Source organism: Mesoplodon mirus, assembly GCF_964341445.2.
Source record: "Mesoplodon mirus genome assembly, chromosome: 16".
Taxonomy (NCBI): domain Eukaryota; kingdom Metazoa; phylum Chordata; class Mammalia; order Artiodactyla; family Ziphiidae; genus Mesoplodon; species Mesoplodon mirus.
The window spans coordinates 37,258,664-37,276,731 of NC_138992.1; the positions used below are offsets into that span (position 1 = coordinate 37,258,664).

The following is an 18,068-nucleotide window of genomic DNA, read 5'->3' on the forward strand; positions in this document are numbered from 1 at the left end:
AATAAATAAATAAATAAATAAATAAAAGCTTGGCTTTTGGGGAATGGTATATAGCCACTCTGGAGAATAGTTTAGCAGTTTCTTACAAAATGTAACAAGCAATCACCATACAATGCAGTCATTTCACTCCTGAGCACTTATCACAGATTAATGAAAACTAAAAATATGTACACGAATGTTCACTGCAGCTTTCTTCATAACAGCGCAAATCTGGAAATAATGCAAACGTCCTCAATGGATGGATGGTTAAATAAGCTGTGTACAAATATGCCATGGGATGCCACACAACAAAAACAACAAGAACAACAGGAATAAACTATTAGTACAATAGCTTGGATGGATCTGAAGGGAATTATGCTTAGTGAAAAAGCCAGTCCCCAAAGGTACACACTGTATGATTCCATTTATATAACATTCTTGAGATGAAAAAATTTTACAGGTAAAGAACAGAGTATGTGTTGCCATGGGTTATGGACAGGGGTGGGGCTGGGAAAGTGTGTATGATTGTAGAAGGGGAACATTGTGAGATGGGGCTGTTGTGTAGCTTAACTGGTGCTGATTACACAAATCGACGTGTGATTAGATTGCATAGTGCTAAATACACACACAGAAGGGCATCTGAAACTGAGGAAATCTGAATCAGATGTTGAGTCATACCAGTGTCAATTTCCTGCTTGCCACATTGTGCTGGAGTTTTGCAAGATATTGCCTTTGAGGGAAACTGGTGAAGGGGTCTGTATTATTTCTTACAATTGCATATGAATCTACAATTATCTCAAAATAAAAAACGTTTAATTAAATAAAAGGCTTTGCTTATAAAGTTGAATAATATATTGCAGAGCAAGCAATTCTTTCATTCGAAAGACTATTACAAAACAAAGAAAGTTCTCATCGGTTTCTAGAAAGTTCTCATCAGTTTCTACTGAGGAATGGCACACATTGCAAAATAGAACTGTAGGCCTCAGGAAAGTTATAAATCACTTGTGTTATTGAGAAAACAATTTGGTGTCAGCATCCTCTCGAAGTCAATGCGAGGATAAGAGCAGCATAAATTGAAAGTAACCTAGATAAATTCTCAATAAATTCTAAAAATGAGATTTTAATCACCTTTGTTATTTTTTGAGCTCAGAATTGGGCTACTGATGCAGGTTCAGACTGCAGATTTGCACATGAGCAAATTTCTGTGTTTAGACATGGACAATTATTCTTGTCACACTTGAAAAGTGTCTATCCAGCAAATGGCTCTCCCATTTTCACTGTGAGGATGGCACGGTGGTGGCACAGAAAGATGATGGACAGAGAAGATCTCAAAGAATGAGAGGAGTCGGCTGAGGAAGACAGGGCAGCAGTGATACCATGGGTAATGGATCCAGGTACAGGACAGGTATAGATGCAGGCCAGGGCCATGCAGAGGGGGACAGGACAGTCTGTGTGTGTGTGTATAAAAGAGTTAGGGACGAGGACTGAGGAGATCAGGAAAGGATTCCAGGAGATTTAAACTGATCTGGAAGTGACTGCCTGTATGGCTCTTGAGAAGAAAATACAATACAATAAAGTGAATTGTATTATCAGTTTGGTCCCTCGGTTGCACTCGCCACGTTTTAGGGACTCCATAGGCTCATGTGGCTAGTGGCTTCCATATTTGGCAGCACAGATATTGGACATTTCTTCCACTGAGAAAGTTCCATAGGGCTGCGCATGCCTGGAATTGACCATGTGTAGCCAGGGAAGGGTATTCTAGGTGGAGCAGGCAAAGAACAGTCAGGAAGGGGTGTGTGCAGGGCAGCCGTGGGAGGTGAAGGTAACGGTAGCTTGGAATCAGACTGTGGAGCGTCCGGAGGAACGGAAGATCTAGGAGTATGGAGATCACCACTTACGTTTCTTGTTTAACAGTATGTCCCGGTGATCGTGAGATACCAGGAGATGGAGATTTTCCTTATTCCTTTCTGCAGCCGCACAGAATGCCATCACTGCGTGTAACGTAAGTTATTCAGCCAGCACCTCCTGAGGGTGCTGTGGTCTTCCCGGTCTTCCACTTACAAGCAGCGCCTAATGTCTAAGGTGTTTTGTGTTTTGGGCAATGTCCTCCTGAACTCAGTGCTTCCAGTGGTGGCTTCCAGGAGCCCAGCCTAGCACCCACTTTTCTAGTTCTTTTCTGTTTGAAAAATGGCAGTCGGGGGATGGGATGGGTATCGTGGTCCGGGCGCGGGTTGGAAGAGGAATTTCCGGACACGAAGTATTTTAGAAAAGAGTGAGTTCCGTGAGAACAAACAGCAGAGCAGAGTTAGTGAGGGCGCTGCAAGTACAGCGGGCCGACTTCCTGATTGATAGACCAGGGAGAGCCGACCCCCTCTGTGGGCTAGTAGCCAACTTTTATAGCCTCAAGACAAAGAAAATTCCGGCTGGCAGGATGGCATCAGGTGATCGGTCAGGATGCTACAAGGCTACTACATGGTGATTCTTTTGCCTTATATGGAGTCGGGGGATGCGGGGGCTGTCCGGTTTAGATTAGGAGTGCCCATGGCAACAGTTGCTATGGGGATTCGGTTAATTCTGGAATTTCTGTCCTGTGTACTTTTTGGGGGGGGGATTTTAAAATTACGTTTATTTAGCGTATGGACACATAAAAGAGAAATCACCCTCTGTTCCCACTCAACAGAAAGCATGCACAAACCCAAGGTATACACGAAGGGAAGGGATCCCAGCCCCAGTCAGGAGAGGCCTGGACTGAAGTGCTTGGCAGGTTGTACCCCCTGCTGCTGGCCCTAAAATAAGCGTGAGCCATAGCCAAAGGTCTGTTTGATGCCCTCAAAGTAGTACCGCTGCCAGCCCTGCTGTTTCCTCTCCTCCTCTGGGGCAGGGATGCCTCGGCCTTCCATGCACAGCTCAGTCTCTCCATTCTTGTCAATGAAGGTCAAGGTGATGGTGGCAAAGTGCCCTTCTGGGCACGATTTAAACCTCCACTTCATCACCATATGTTTCTCAGGGATCAAAGAGATTACAGCCTTAAATTTTATCTACAGAGCAGATCAGTGAGTTCTCCAGAGACATTGCCATCTACCAGGTGACACTTGCCCCCTTTGTCTGCTTCTAACATTGCAGGAGCATGGGTAAAGGCCCGAACAAGCTCCTGGGTGGTAAAAACTCTATGGAGCTCCTCTGGTGAGGTCAGGAAGCTCTCTCTAAGGGTGTTCTTACAAGTGGGGATTTTGACACCAACAGGTCTGGCCTGGGCTTTTGAAGGAGCAGGCTTGGCCTCGCACTCCTCAGTTTTCAGTGCTGGCTGCCCGACTGGGTCTACTGACTGTCCATTCATTGTAGGCAAGATCATACCCTGCGTGCAGTCTGTTTTGAAGGCGCTGCTGTACATTCCCATTGCTTCTCTTAGAAGTTTCACCCCTTCTTCCTTCATTAAGGCCACGAGATTTGTGTCAGGCTCATCCTTGGCAGGGCTCACACTAATCTCCACTTCATCCACACTATTTTCATCAGACAAATTGGGGATCTCCCCATGGCCCTGGTACTGCACCCCAGACTTAGAGGTACCTGTCCAGTTTAGTTTTTTTTTTTTTTTTTAAGAGGTTGGGGGTAGGAGTTTATTAATTAATTTATTTATTTTTTTTGCTGTGTTGGGTCTTCATTTCTGTGCGAGGGCTTTCTCTAGTTGTGGCAAGCAGGGGCCACTCTTCATCGCGGTGTGCGGGCCTCTCACTATCGCGGCCTCTCTTGTTGCGGAGCACAGGCTCCAGATGCGCAGACTCAGTAGTTGTGGCTCAAGGGCCTAGTTGCTCCGCGGCATGTGAGATCTTCCCAGACCAGGGCTCGAACCCGCGTCCCCTGCATTGGCAGGCAGATTCTCAACCACTGCGCCACCAGGGAAGCCCTGTCCAGTTTAGTTTGATGCTCCACTCATAAAAGAAGATAAGTTTGCCTTTGCGATTGTTAATAGATGCCTCTCCATCAAACTTATTCACTTCTGTCACCTCTCACTTGCCTTCCTCATTTTGCACATGCACTGCCAGGAACAGTGTTTTCAGCTTATCTGTGGGCCAGTTTGAAGCATCTCTCTGTGTCCTGTGGAGACACAAAGGACACTTCTTATTGTTTCCCTGAACGCTTAATCAGCCACGCTGAGCCTCATGGGAGTTGTAGTCTTGTTGACTGACCCGCTGGATAACTGCAGAAGTGTCCCATGTCATTGATATAGGGTGTCCTTGATGTAGGGCTCTGTAGTGGGGGCTGAGAGCATGCCCTGTATTCTAATTACCATCTGTAGTGCTTTCAGATTCCTCCTTCAGGTTTTAAACCTGCCCTGTGGTAGGCAATGGTAGGCACACCAGGCCGGAGGGCAGGGGTCAGTCTCAGCACTTACCAGCCAAATTATTTGCTTGGAGTCAAAGATGCCCTTAGTACCTCTTCAGCACCATTATCTTCTCCAGCTGTTACTCTGACTGTAATGTCTCGACTGCCACCTAAGGTCTTTTTTTTTTTTTAACATATTTATTGGAGTATAATTTCTTTACAATGGTGTGTTAGTTTCTGCTTTATAACAAAGTGAATCAGCTATACATATACATACATCCTCATATCCCCTCCCTCTTGCATCTCCCTCCCACCCTCCCTAACCCACCCCTCTAGGTGGTCACAAAGCACCGAGCTGATCTCCCTGTGCTACGCTGCTTCCCACTAGCTAGCTATTTTACATTTGGTGATGTATATATGTGCATGCTGGTCTTAAAGAGACTTCCCATTGCTCTGAGTTTGCATTAAAGCCCAGTGAAGGGAGTAGGGTTGTCCCATATTTGAGCTTAGAGTCTCTGCGGGAGTGCATCTTCAGCCGTTCTCTCCTACAGTTTTATTTCCCTTTGCTTCCTGCCTCAAAGGACACATAAAATGCTCCTTTATAACAAGGCTAGGTACCTTTGTCTTGGTCCCATTCTGCAATTCTCAGAACAACGTTTTATACTTCATACCTTAAAAATCACACTTCTAAATATTAATACCTTGAGTTTATGGCTTTGCTCATGTGCTGCTATCTGTAATTTACTTTAAAATGCTTCAGCATGGAGAGTGTGATATAAAAATGTGTGTTAGTTTAAGCTACCCTAGGGGAAGCTGGCTACTCTAATTCCACTGGTGATTAGCTAGCATCATATCAGAAAGGTCCTGCTCAAGAGGAAGTTACCATAAATACTACCGTTTTCCATATCTGTGATCAGCAGCGAATTTGTCATTTGTCTTTCTTTTTAAATTTATTTTATTTTTGGCTGTGTTGGGCCTTTGTTGCTGTGCGTGGGCTTTCTCTAGTTGTGGCGAGTGGGGGCTACTCTTCTTTGCAGAGCACGGGCTTCTCATTGCAGTGGCTTCTCTTGTTGCGGAGCACAGGCTCTAGGTGCGTGGGCTTCAGTAGTTGTGGCACGCAGGCTCAGTAGTTGTGGCTGGTGGGCTCTGGAGTGCAGGCTCAGTAGTTGTGGCGCACGGGCTTAGTTGCTCCGCGGCATGTGGGATCTTCCCGAACCAGGGATCGAACTCATGTCCCCTGCATCTGCAGGTGGCTTCTTAACCACTGCACCACCAGGGAAACCCTAAGGAAAATTTTCAACAACCCCAGATTCTTGCATCTTCCTATATATAGAAAAGTACTAAAATTATTAACTTGAGATGCCTATTCTTTGTGATCAATAGTAATCTTTTTATTCTTTTTTAAAATATATTTATTTATCTATTTGGTTGTGCCAGTCTTAGTTGCGGCAGGCGGGCTCCTTAGTTGCAGCTTGCGGGCTCCTTAGTTGTAGCATGCAAAGTCTTAGTTGCGGCATGCATGTGAGATCTAGTTCCCCGACCAGGGATTGAAACCGGGCCCCCTGCACTGGGAGAGCAGAGGCCTAACCACTGCGCCACCAGGGAAGTCCCAATCTTTTTATTCTTGATTACATGTTTTCACAGCAAAAAAAGTTCATATATATTCTGGCTCATCCTTTACTTCTTGGGAGCAGTTCCTCAGAACTATCTATCTGAGTGGCTGTCCCCCAGGATATAGTCCTCAGTAAGTTCCCAGAATAAAGCTTAACTCACAACTTTTACATTGTGTGGTTTTCCTTTCAGTCAACAGTTTCGGCCACCATGAAGGAACCCAAAGTAGACGTCTCTCCTTTGCCTGAAATCTATGAGGATCTGGAGCCTTAGTACTGATCTCGGAGTGACTTGAAGCGGGATCTTGGTTCCCCAGCCAGAGACTGGCAGGCCACGGCAGTGAGAGTGCTGCATCCTAGCCACTAGACCGTGAGGGCCAGTGGCCAGTGACAAGGTCCCTGGCCCATCAGCTGTGTAGAAATGAATTTCCACAAAGGGACGGAAAGTAGTGAATCAAGTAAAGTGTTTATTGGGAGGAAAAAGAGTACGTGTGGATAGACAAACAGGCGGACTCAGAGACAGCGTGCCCTCATGGTAGTTTAAATCACTTTTATGGGCATTTCTTCTGGGTTTCCTCCAGCCAATCATCTTGCTTTGCCTGGCTCTGAGTCCATATTTGGTTTAATACACAGGTCCTCCCCTGTGTGTGCGCGCACTTTTAGCCAAGGTGGATTCTAGCGAAAGAAGCCTATGGGTAAGTTGACATCACCTACTATGGGGGTGGCGCCCCCTCCCTTTTTGACCCCCAAGGAGATTTTCTGCGCTTGTGTAGTCGGGAAGATCTCCTTGACCTTTAGAATGAGGAATATGTGGTCTTTTATCTCTTATCTGGGCAGGGCTCAGCTCCTCTCTGCCCCTGCCATTACTGTTATCTTAAAGAGTCCACCAGAGGCAAAGTCCAGCTACTTACCCTGTTCCTGTTGTTATTTCTATCTGGAAGTATAAACAGGAGGCTGGCTGTAAATGTCTAACCTGCAGCCCATCTATCTCCTGCCTCAGTACCAGCAAGGATCACATGCCCTCCCACTTCCTTGCTGGGTCCAGATGAATTTGGGTGAGTCTCTTCTGGGTCTTGGATCTCCCAATTACTGGATGACAGTCCTATGTTCTATTCAATGGTGGATAAAAAGGTACCCGATTCCTCAGTTGAGAGACACTGAGGAGGGTTTACCCAGTTAAAAGATACTGGGAGTGACCAGTTAAGGACACCAGGGAAAAGTGCCCCAGTTGAAAGACACTGAGATTTACTCAACTGAAAGATACTGATTTGTCTGGACTTGGTGATTAGGTAGGAAGCTGGCCAAACATCTTTCCTGAACAAGGGACATCAGAAAGTCAACCTCCAACTAACACCCCAGCCAGGTTTTGTATGTACAGAATTTATACTTGCAAGTACTTACTTAATTGGGAACTAGGGAAATTGCACCCTAAAAATGGCCAAGATGGGGCTCTTACTGACATTTCAAAACTGTTTTTTGGGTACCCCATTAGGGGAAGCCAGTTGATAAACATCTTTTCAGAATTCTGAACTTAAAAGAACAAAAGTCCTTTTAGGAGGAACTTGCATTTCTCCCTCTGTGCCTTTTAAATTTTTTTATTGAAGTATAGTTGATTTACAATGTTGTGTTACTTTCAGGTGTACGGCAACGTGATTCAGTTTTATATGTATGTATTCGTTTTCAGATTCTTTTTCATTATAGGTTATTACAGGATATTGAATACGGTTCCCTGTGCTATACAGTAGGTCCTTGTTGTTCATCTATTTTACATATAGAAGTGTGTATCTGTTAATTCCAAGCTCCTAATTTATCCCTCCCTCCCCTCTTCCCTCTGTGCCTTTGAGATGTAAATGTTCTACCTGATCTTCTTAGGTGTTTTGTCTTGTGTTTTGAGAGCATAGTCTTTGCCACCTGGAAGGTACACCTACAGTGTACATTTGGCAGCCTGTTGAAAAGACTGGGATTCTGAGCACTCTTTTTGTCTGGCAGTGTTAGCTCTTAGGAAAATCTGTCATTAGGGGACTTTGTCATCTCAACCTTTGCTGTGTCCACCTGTACAATGAAGGCCTTTACTTTCTTAGACTATTTTTGGGAGCAAACGTTCTGGATCTGTTACTGAACACAGGTTCATGTGCCTGACATACAGTGAGGCCAAACAAACCAAAACGTCAGAGTTTGGAGCAGAGATTTATTGCAGGGCCGAGCAAGGAGAATGGGTGGCTCATGTTCAAAACCCCTGAACTCCCCAGTGGTTTTGGGGGGAAAGATTTTATAGGCAAAATTTGGGGTGAGGGCCACAGGGTGTGTGACTTTCTTCTAATTGGCTGGTGGTGAGGTAACAGGCTCATGTGTGACGGCACCATGGTATCCTTCCCTGTTACGTGGGGATTTGCCTGTGGCAGACCCTTGGTTGGGATGTTCCCTTCTGCACTAGCCTTAGTCATTCATTCAGCCTCCCTGGCCTCCCCTGAGTTAAAAGGGCAGATTCAAACAGTTGCTAATCAGGGAAGGGAGGGAATGCAGAGAAAAAGGAGCAGTCAAGAAACAGTAGTGCAGCCTTGTGGGTCACGGTCCTGGTTTCTCTCCAAGGACTATACATAACAGTATCTTTGAGTTCTTCTGCAGAAACTAAGGCCCCCGCTCAGGTGGAGGATGGTAACTGCAGGTTGAGTGCAAGATTCCCGGAGCACCACCCTGTTACCCCACAACTTTGATGGATCCAAGGGCCTTATGCTGAATGAAAAAGCCAATCCCCAAAGGTGACATACTGTATGCTTCCAATTATATAATAGTCTCAGAACAACAAACAACAGGTTAGTGATGGTCAGGGATGAGGGCAGGGTTGGGGTGGGGAGTGGGAATGCTTGACTATAAATAGGAAGCACAAGGGAGTTCCTTTGTGGCCACAGACAGTTCTGTATTCTGATCATGGTGGTGACTACGTGAATCCACATGTGATAAACTTGCATAAACTGCACGTACATACATACTGAAGTAAAACCTGGTGAAATCTGAATAAAATCTGTCGATGGTACCAATAGAATCTCTTTGCTGATTTGGATATTGTACTATTCCTGGTGAATTTAAGGTCCTTGCCTTGTCGTGGAAAGAATTTGGAGAAGAGGCAGGGAGGTTAAGAAAGCAAAGTGAGAATTTATTTAAGCAAGAACACGCTCTCAGAGGGCGAGTGGGCAGGTGAGGAGCGGCTGCCCTGGGCTTCTTCGGCAAGCCGGTTACGAGGGGCACACAAATGAAGGGGTGGGGTATTCACTGCGGAAGGAGGAGTTTGGGGGTCGTATTCCCTGATTTTCATCCCAGCTTGATCTTCCCAAGGGAAGCAGGGATTTTTGTCCTTATTTAGCTTAGATCAGAAGTGTCATGGCCTTGATGCATGATGGGTACTTCTTATCTGCAAGGCTAATTTTATTGCAATGAGAGCATAATGAGCAACAGGTTACATTCGGATGCAGGAGTTTCCCGCCTTTCCTCACCTTTCTTTGTCTGCTTCCAGGACACTTATCACCCAAAAGGTATGGTTTCCTGTCAGTCTGGAGGTTCCTGCTTTTCTTGGTCTGCCCACGGACCCCCGCTGTTTGCAAGATGCGTAATTTCCTGCCACCTGGCCCCTACCCCCATTTCTCTGCTCATATGTAGCTACCTGCCTGCTGTTAACAGTACCATAGTTATGTAAGATTGCAACTGGGGGGAGCTGGGTGAGGGGACACAGGACCTCTCTAGACTATTTTTGCAACTTCCTGTGAGTTTATAATTATTTCAAAATAAAGCATTTTAAAAAAATTTATTTATTTATTTTTGTCTGCATTGGGTCTTCGTTGCTGCACACAGGCTTTCTCTACTTGTGGCGAGCGGTGGCTACTCTTCGTTGCAGTGCCCAAGTTTCTCATTGCGGTGGCTTCTCTTTGTCACGGAGCACGGGCTCTAGGCACACGGGCTTCAGTAGTTGCAGCACGTGGGCTCGGTAGTTGTGGCTCTCAGGCTCTAGAGCGCAGGCTCAGTAGTTGTGGCGCATGGGTTTAGTTGCTCTGTGGCAAGTGGGATCTTCCCGGACCAGGGTTAGAACCCTTGTCCCCTGCATTGGCAGGCGGATTCTTAACCACTGTGCCACAACGGCAGTCCCAAAATAAAGCATTTTGAAAGTTTTAAAAATTCTATACAGTTAAATATGTCTATCTTCTCTTTTACAGCTTCTAGGTTTCCCATTCTTGGTTAAGAACATCTTCCCATATAAAGTGATATATGTCAAGTATTTCTCAATGAAACTGAAAAAAAATTTTCCTTTATAAGAACAAAGAAAAAAAGAATATCTCCTGTACTCCTGGGTTGTACATGTAGTTTCCTGTACTGTCTTTTAAGATTAAACAAATTGTTTTTTCAGTCTTTAATCCAACTGGGATTTATTTTCATATAAGGTATGATGGGGCCCAGCTTTATTTTCTTCCAGTCAGATAAGTTGTGCCAGTACCACCTATTAAAGAAATCAACCTTTTACCACGAAACTAAAACACCACCTAAATTGTATACAGAATTCCCATGAATATAGGAATGTATCTCTGGATTCCCCATCCTGTTCTTCCAACTTATTTGACTATCTTTTTGTTGACAACTTATTAAACTGCATTGGTGTAATGCTCAATAAATTTTGAATATCCTTTATGCTTGGAGTTGCTCACACAGCCAAAATTCATTGTCTCGTATCCCTTGCTGCTTGACACACATGGATATGACCTTGCCCCTGCCCAACACTAAGAAAGGAGGGAGGAAACAGGAGGCCTGGGCAGAACCCAGTTGTGGAGGCATGGCCTGCAGCAGCAGCCGAGTCAGGAGCTGAGGTCTGAGCATCCTCACTGGAGCTGGTGGGCGGGTTGTTCCTGCTCCAGCAGACTATGAGGCCAGGTGTTACTCCTGGTAGGTTAAGGGAATCTGGATCTCTTGTGCTTCCTTTTCAGCATAAACCAGCCAGAGGGGATTCTGGGTTTTACAACTAAGAACCCTGATGGATACAAGTCATTTAAAATTTTATTCTCATAACTGGTATTCATGAGGTGGGTCCCCCTGCCCTCTCTTGCAGCTGCTCGCTACTTTTTCATACGTCATTTCTTTCAAATTATTTGTTTCCATAGTCTTTGAGGTACTTGAAAAACCTGTTTCAGTCTAACTGGAATTGAACTGAGTTTACATAGTTGGAAAATATTGATATTTTTGTTTTCCAAATAAAGGATGATGATTTTTCATTTCTTAGATCATTATTCTGTCCTTCAAAGAGGCTACAGTTTTCATTTGGCCTTGTATCTCTCTTGAAGCATTTATTTCTAGATATGGTAGTTATGGAAATTCCCTGGTCGTCCAGTGGTTAGGGCTCGGCACTTTCACTGCTGGTGCCCTGGGTTTGATCCCTGGTTAGGGAACTGAGATCCCACAAGCAGTGAGGCACGGGCAAAAAAAATCATAGGGCTTCCCTGGTGGCGCAGTGGTTGAGAGTCCGCCTGCCGATGCAGGGGACGCGGGTTCGTGCCCCAGTCCGGGAAGATCCCACATGCCGCGGAGCGGCTGGGCCCGTGAGCCATGGCCGCTGAGCCTGCGCGTCCGGAGCCTGTGCTCCGCAACGGGAGAGGCCACAGCGGTGAGAGGCCCGCATACCGCAAAAAACAAACAAACAAACAAAATAACCCCATAGTTTTCGTTGTGATGTAATTGGATTTCTTTTCCATTTCCTTTTCTAGGTGCTTATTCTAGTACATAAAATCCTATTGGTTTTGTGTATCTGCCACTTTAGTGTATTCTCTTCCTAGTGCTCATAAGCTTTTTATTAGAATCTCTTGGGGCTTTCTAGGTACGCAAACAGGGAAAAATGATCTCTCTCTTCTTTGATGTTGTACCAATTTAAACATTTTTTAAAAATACAGATGGTTTCTATGTTTTTTTTTTTTAAAATATTTATTTATTTGGCTGCGCCAGATCTTGGTTGAGGCACGCAGGATCTTTTGTTGCGGCCTGCAAGATCTAGTTCCCTGACCAGGGATTGAACCCGTGCCCCCTGCATTGGGAGCACGGAGTCTTAACCACTGGACCACCAGGGAAGTCCCAATTTAAGCATTTTTTTAACTGTTCATACCTAGGACAATGTTGGCTAGCAAGAAACCCTGCCTTGCTCTGACTTTAATGGATATGACTTTAGTATTTCACCTACTTCAAGTTTTTAAAATCTAAATTTGGAATAGCTGTTGGATTATCATACTTCTCAGCTTAGTGTCATGATCATGTACTTTTTCTGCTTTAATCCTGCGATTAAATGAGATGTTAGATTTCCTGATATTATACCTGCTTTATTCTTTCGATAAATTTCTGGATTTTGATTGCTAATAACAGAAATGCCCCCCGGTTTCTGGCATTTGGGTGCCCCTTTCCTAGTTCCAGTGCTAAGGCAGGTTTTCTTCCATTGTTCATTATTGTGGTCATTTCAGTTTTGATGAGAAATGGAAATAGCTCCAAATTTTCCCGGCAATATATTTTTAAAATTATTGAAGACAGTTTAGAAGAGAAAGAAATCATTCATAATTCCAGGGTCTTAAGTAGCTAACAGCTCTGGCTGTCCTGCCAATAAACACCCTTGTGGTGTTTTTCAGAATGTCTGCAGCCCCCTCAACAAACTTTGCAAGGAACCCTCGCCCTAAGGACACACGCTGCTCTTCTGAACCCTGGGGGAAGCTCCTGTCTAGAAAAGAGCCTCGCTATCCTCTTTCCCTGTGGAAAGGCTGCCAGGTAAAGCGTGCACTACGCAACTCCGAGGGCACTGTTCATGTTTAGATTCACTGTGCGTATGCATATTTATGACAACAATTTCCCAACAGATGTCAGTGGAGTGACTCGAGGAAGCAGTAGCAGCGAGGCTGTCATGACAGCCTTCCAAGACCAGGTTATGTGTTACCTGGGACCCCTACTCAGTTGTGGCCCCGAAAAGGAGCTGTGCCCAGCTGGGCGCCTGAGAGCAGCTATTTTCATCCATGCCTCCACAGCCCGCCCCTACACCCCGCCTCGGCCCTGTTACCTGACAACAAACGGCAAGCTCACCCCCAAGATGCCCCTACTGGCAATGTTCTATTTCTTAAGCAGGATGGTGGTTTCAGAGGTGTTCATTTTATTATGCTTTATAATTTATGTACATGTTACATATATTCATTTTGAATGCTTTGATACAATAAATAAAAAAGGAAAGCACACATACAAAAAAGAATGCCATTATTATGGGGATGACCTTGAATCTGCTTAAAATTTTCTTCAGATTAGCCTATTCATGAACCTCGGTATTGTTAATTAGGTAGGTAGCAAACATCTTACAATGCACCTCATATACCTTTCTTGATGCTAGGATTAGAAATCATTCTTTTAAAGTATTTAGAATAGTAACAGTGCCTTTTATTTTTTTAAAGATTTCATTATGCACCAGGGTAACTTCTACTGAAAATTGTTATAGTCTATATTTGCAGTGTAGGTGTGAGAGCAGGCTGCTAAGTTTTTTTGAAGCCTCTGGGTCTCTAGGATTTCAAGCAGTCACTGAGTGGCAGAAATTTCTTCCACAATCCAATCTATTACATATAAGTTGAAACACTATTAGCTGCTACTCTGAGCAGCATCCAAGAGATTTTAAAATTTCCGCTCAATCGGAAAAGCTAAAACCTGACCTCAGAAGTGACGCTTGGCTGCAGGATATACACAACGTAGTCAACCCTGTGACAGAAGACCGCTAGCTGTTCCTGATATCCACTTCTCTACTGCTTCCTCAGTAATGAATCCTGAAATGTTACTTTGGCCCATGACAGCCCAGGATAAACACTATGACTTCCCATCTTCCTCTGTAGCTAGTAGGATCAAGTGATTGAGTTTGGGTGGATAAGCCTGTGTGGTGTGAGTAACGTGAAGAAGTGTTCTTAAAGGAAGGGAGCAGAAATGCTGAGGAGGTTTCTAGCTAGTGCAGCTGCCTGCAACCGCGACACAAAAGCCACATGTTGAGAATGTGGAAGGGCAACACAGAAGGACCTTGGATGCCTGGCCCTGCCGAGTGTCAGAGTAGCCCTGGCCTGCTTTCTCGGGCTTTCTTTCTTTTTTTTTTTTTTAACATGCAAGAGAAATAAACTTCTATATTAAGTCACTATTGTTTAGGACACAGCCATACTAATACATAATGCCAAATTTGAGTTTAATTTCCTTAATTTAAAAGGTCGATACAAGTGACACACTACACCTGGTGGCAGTTACATCTACTGCTAAGATGATATAAGATGGAAGCTGTTTCCCATAGAGAACACTGTGTCACGAACAGGGACATTTCAAGAGATGCTTCACTCCAAATACTTGACTTGCCAGTGGTAAAGCCTGCAAGTACACCTATGGTTTCAGAGCATCAAGAACATTTGAAACATTGAGAACCTATAGTTTAGAAACATCAAGAACATCAAAAAGTCATTGCCTTTAGACTAGCTTAGGATGCGAAGTGCCCTCCCATAAGAGAACTGTAAAGAGCAACTTAAATCAAAAATGGTTTGTTTTATTTACAACACTCAATGCATTTTTACAAATAACATATTTGCATTCCCTAAGTCTTTTGGAAAGTAATTCCAGTTTGTGCAATGAGCTTATAGGAACGTCTTAAGACATCTGTTAGACATCCTAAATTCTAAATTTTGAAAGATATTTCACACTCTATTAATAGAGGACTGTTTGCAATTAAGAAAAACTAAACTCTGTAGTTAAATATTGCCCTTCAGTATCTTTAACCCAAGTACAAACTGGATTAGCCTATGAAATAATGCCATTAGATTCAGATGAGTCATTCCCACTGCCCGCCCAATAAAATGCATGCACAAAGTAAACACGGTCAATTACATTAATGACATTTTATTTCAATACTTGTTTTTTGGACTCTCTCAACTATTGTTTTGCTCAATTCAGGATACAGAGAGGGAGGATTCCAGTCTGGGGAATTCCTAACCCACTACTCCCTGCTCCAGAACAGGGAAGGATTTTCATTCAATTAAGTACGGGGAGACAGGTCAGGATGAGGGAGAGTTTTAAGTAGTTTCTCTAGAAGGCTTTGTTTGCTAATCAGAACAAGGGTCCCCTCCAGGCCTGACAAAGCCTGAAGGGGTCACTTATCTCCCTACTAGTGGTTTGGGGAGCATCTAATCCAAGCCTCCAAAGGACAACAGGCTCCCCTCTCTCCCCTGAATCACTACCTTGATTTTATTGCCTTCTGAGTTTATGCTGGAAAACAGTTCCTCTGTTCAGATGCCAGAAACTGCTTTCATGTCACATAAACAAGTTTATGGAACAAGTGAAGAGCGATGAACAATGATACCTTGTGCAAGAGTTTGCATCGCATGCATGTGTAAGAGAATGAACGTATTAATTTTATCACTCATGGCTGCCATCTCTTAAAACATAAAAATCCGTGCCCTAGTTCTTGAGCCAGAGAGAAGGGACAGGTATCTCCATCCTGGATCCACCCCAATTTAGCAGTGCACTTCTCCGTCTCCACACCGAATCTGCCCTCAAAAGATGGTGTTTCTAACACCTGGTGTTGGTGGTTGAATGAGAGATACTAAGCTGGAGAAATAAAGTCCGCCATTCGACACAGCCAACACAATTCTAAGACAAAGAAATGGTGAGGTAGAGTTGAGAGAGTTCAATTAAATTTTTTGAGCATAGATCTTTTGGCACATTCTAAAATTACACAGACTCCCTACTCAATTCTCCTTTGTGATACCTTTACAAAGTGCTGCAATGTAGGAATCCTTGGAACTCTTTAGGAAGCATCTATATAAAGCGAACAGAGCACAGTCACTTGAAGAAATCCACTCCTGGCACTTTAGCTTATTTACCCCGATATTGAAGCAAATAAAAACAATGCTATCCATTTGCTGAATTTATTTAAACAAATCAATTTAGAAATATAGAATTAAACAAAACTTCTGACATGTAAACATACTGCCATGTTCCTGAAACAGATGTTAACACCTGATAAAAGTTAATAATCACTTGTTAGGAAAGCTGTCCATTAATAAGGCCAGTCTTCAGCAAAACTAAAAGCATTTTGTTTCTTTAGCTTTCCTAGTGTGACAATGCAATACTATCAAACCACAGTCAAATATAATAAAACAAGATTGGATGGACAGATCAGTACCATTGGTTACGGCTGTTAAACAGGTTCATTCTTGGCGCCACAGGAAAACAATTAAGCCAATCACATCGAATAAATCATGGCTTTTTTTCTTTATCACAATTCACTAAGTGATGTTAATTATGGTCCTTGTCAAACACGTTTGGTAAAGGCTATTTACAGTGTACATGGCTGAGCATGCACTATTTATAGTTACAAAGATACCTGCCAGTTTATTACAATAGAATTACACAGTGCCTGAAAATGGTGAAACATCTCACACATCATTTAAATCAATACAGTTTCAAGCAGGAAACGTTCCTTATTTGATCACGATCGCAATAATTACATGAAAATTCTTATAAAAACACGAATCCCCTTCAAGAAATTGATGCATATTCTACGCACTACAGGTTAAGGCAGTAAAAAAATGTATTCCTGATAACTGGAGGTCTTGACAATGTCAATTAAAGCTGTCTGACTTTAGTATTTCATTCTCCATCATATAGTCAAAGTTCTGTCTGTATAACTAGTTTGTGAAAGATTTCATTTTTAAAGTCAAAATAGTATTAGTAATGAAGAAGAGTTGATGCTGGGAAAAAAAAAGTAATTGCTAGGGAAAGGAAAAAATGTAAGGTGGATTTTGCCTGAAAGTTTTCAAATCATCAACAAGAGCATTATTTGTGAGTCTGAACCTTAAAAGTATAAAACAAATATATAGTTTACCTTTCTTAACTTAAAATATACTGTACTTTGAACAATTCAAGTAAAGTAAGACTATCAAAAATAACTTCATAAGCGATACAAGTGTCAACTGCATTTTGAATGTTTTAAGAACTTTTTAAAAATTGTAAACTAAACCATGACAGTTTAGTTAAACAAACGATAAATGACTTTTTATTTGCACTTGTGATTTCTTTAATACAAATTGCTACCAACAAATATGTAAAGATATGGCAGATTATGCATTTGATCAAAGCACTTTGATTTAAGCATAAAACAGATTCAAATGGTTTAAGTTCCGTGCATAAGATCCAAGAAGCTGCCGCCTAATATGTAGGCAACCCTCTCTCTATAATCAGAATCCTTTCTTCCTCAGCTGCAGAGGAGACAGGGCACAATCTGTTGTAAACAGGGCACTGTTGTAAAACCAGGATAATATTCTTAAATTAAGATCGTTCTTGTTAGATTGAAAAGACTTTCCCCAAGTGTCTTCCAATTCTGCTGACCTCTTAATTTCATAAATTAACTTTCCTTTGATTCCATTTTTACGGTGGTTGTGTTCACAGTTTTGTTTTAAAAATTGGTTTAAATTTATATAAAACTCTGTACATGTTCACAAATTATTGCATAAACAGCATAATCTTCAAGACAGTGTTTGCAAACACATGTCCAATTCAGGAAAAAAAATATTCACGTTTCCCGTCTGGCTTTTTTCTTCTTTTTTATTTGTTTGGGAGATTCCCAACTAGTTTCAGACTTGGCTAAAAGGGGGGAAAAAAAAAGAGAGAGAGAAGTTAGGAGGACAGTAAATACTGTTCTGTTTCAAAAATATGAAAGTAGTATCAATAAAAACATGCTTTGAAATCCACTAACAATGCCTCAAATTTTATGTTTACATTTTCAAGTTCTAGTTACATGTTTTTAGGATATTCTCTGGCTGCCTTCCTCTTTTCCTTTCCTCTGTTATTATTTGGTTTAACGATATGGATGATATTTCATCAGTTTTGACCTAGAAAAACCATTGTTTAAAAGACTCAATCTAAGTAATAAAAGTGAAAGTGGATAAAATGGACACTAAAGGTAGCTAAAGGGAGAAAAAGAGGTGGAAAAAAAGGGGCACAGAACAATTTGCAGTCTTAAGAACATGTGCACAGAAAAAGGGAGGGACTGGGCAAGTAAGGGCAGGCATAGCCCTCCTCTGTGTATGTCCTTGGCCACCTATTCTTGCCTGAAGTGACTTCAGCTCCCTGGCCCTCCCA

The 18,068-nt window shown here is 42.8% G+C and overlaps 1 protein-coding gene and 1 pseudogene across 3 annotated transcripts in view; both read right to left on the reverse strand.

Annotated features, from left to right (window-relative positions):
* Positions 1-2,517: 2,517 nt before the first annotated feature.
* Positions 2,518-3,512, reverse strand: LOC309791707 (activator of 90 kDa heat shock protein ATPase homolog 1-like; annotated as a pseudogene). The gene has a single exon. The product of its transcript is annotated as an activator of 90 kDa heat shock protein ATPase homolog 1-like (transcript).
* Positions 3,513-14,454: 10,942 nt separating this feature from the next.
* Positions 14,455-18,068, reverse strand: part of MTDH (metadherin) — a 55,067-nt gene continuing 51,453 nt past the window's right edge. For both annotated transcript variants that reach the window (XM_082601843.1, XM_082601844.1), the window contains one exon: positions 14,455-17,570. In XM_082601843.1, the coding sequence (XP_082457969.1) occupies positions 17,500-17,570 (71 nt within the window). In that variant the 3' untranslated portion in view covers positions 14,455-17,499. The remainder of the gene's footprint in view (positions 17,571-18,068) is intronic.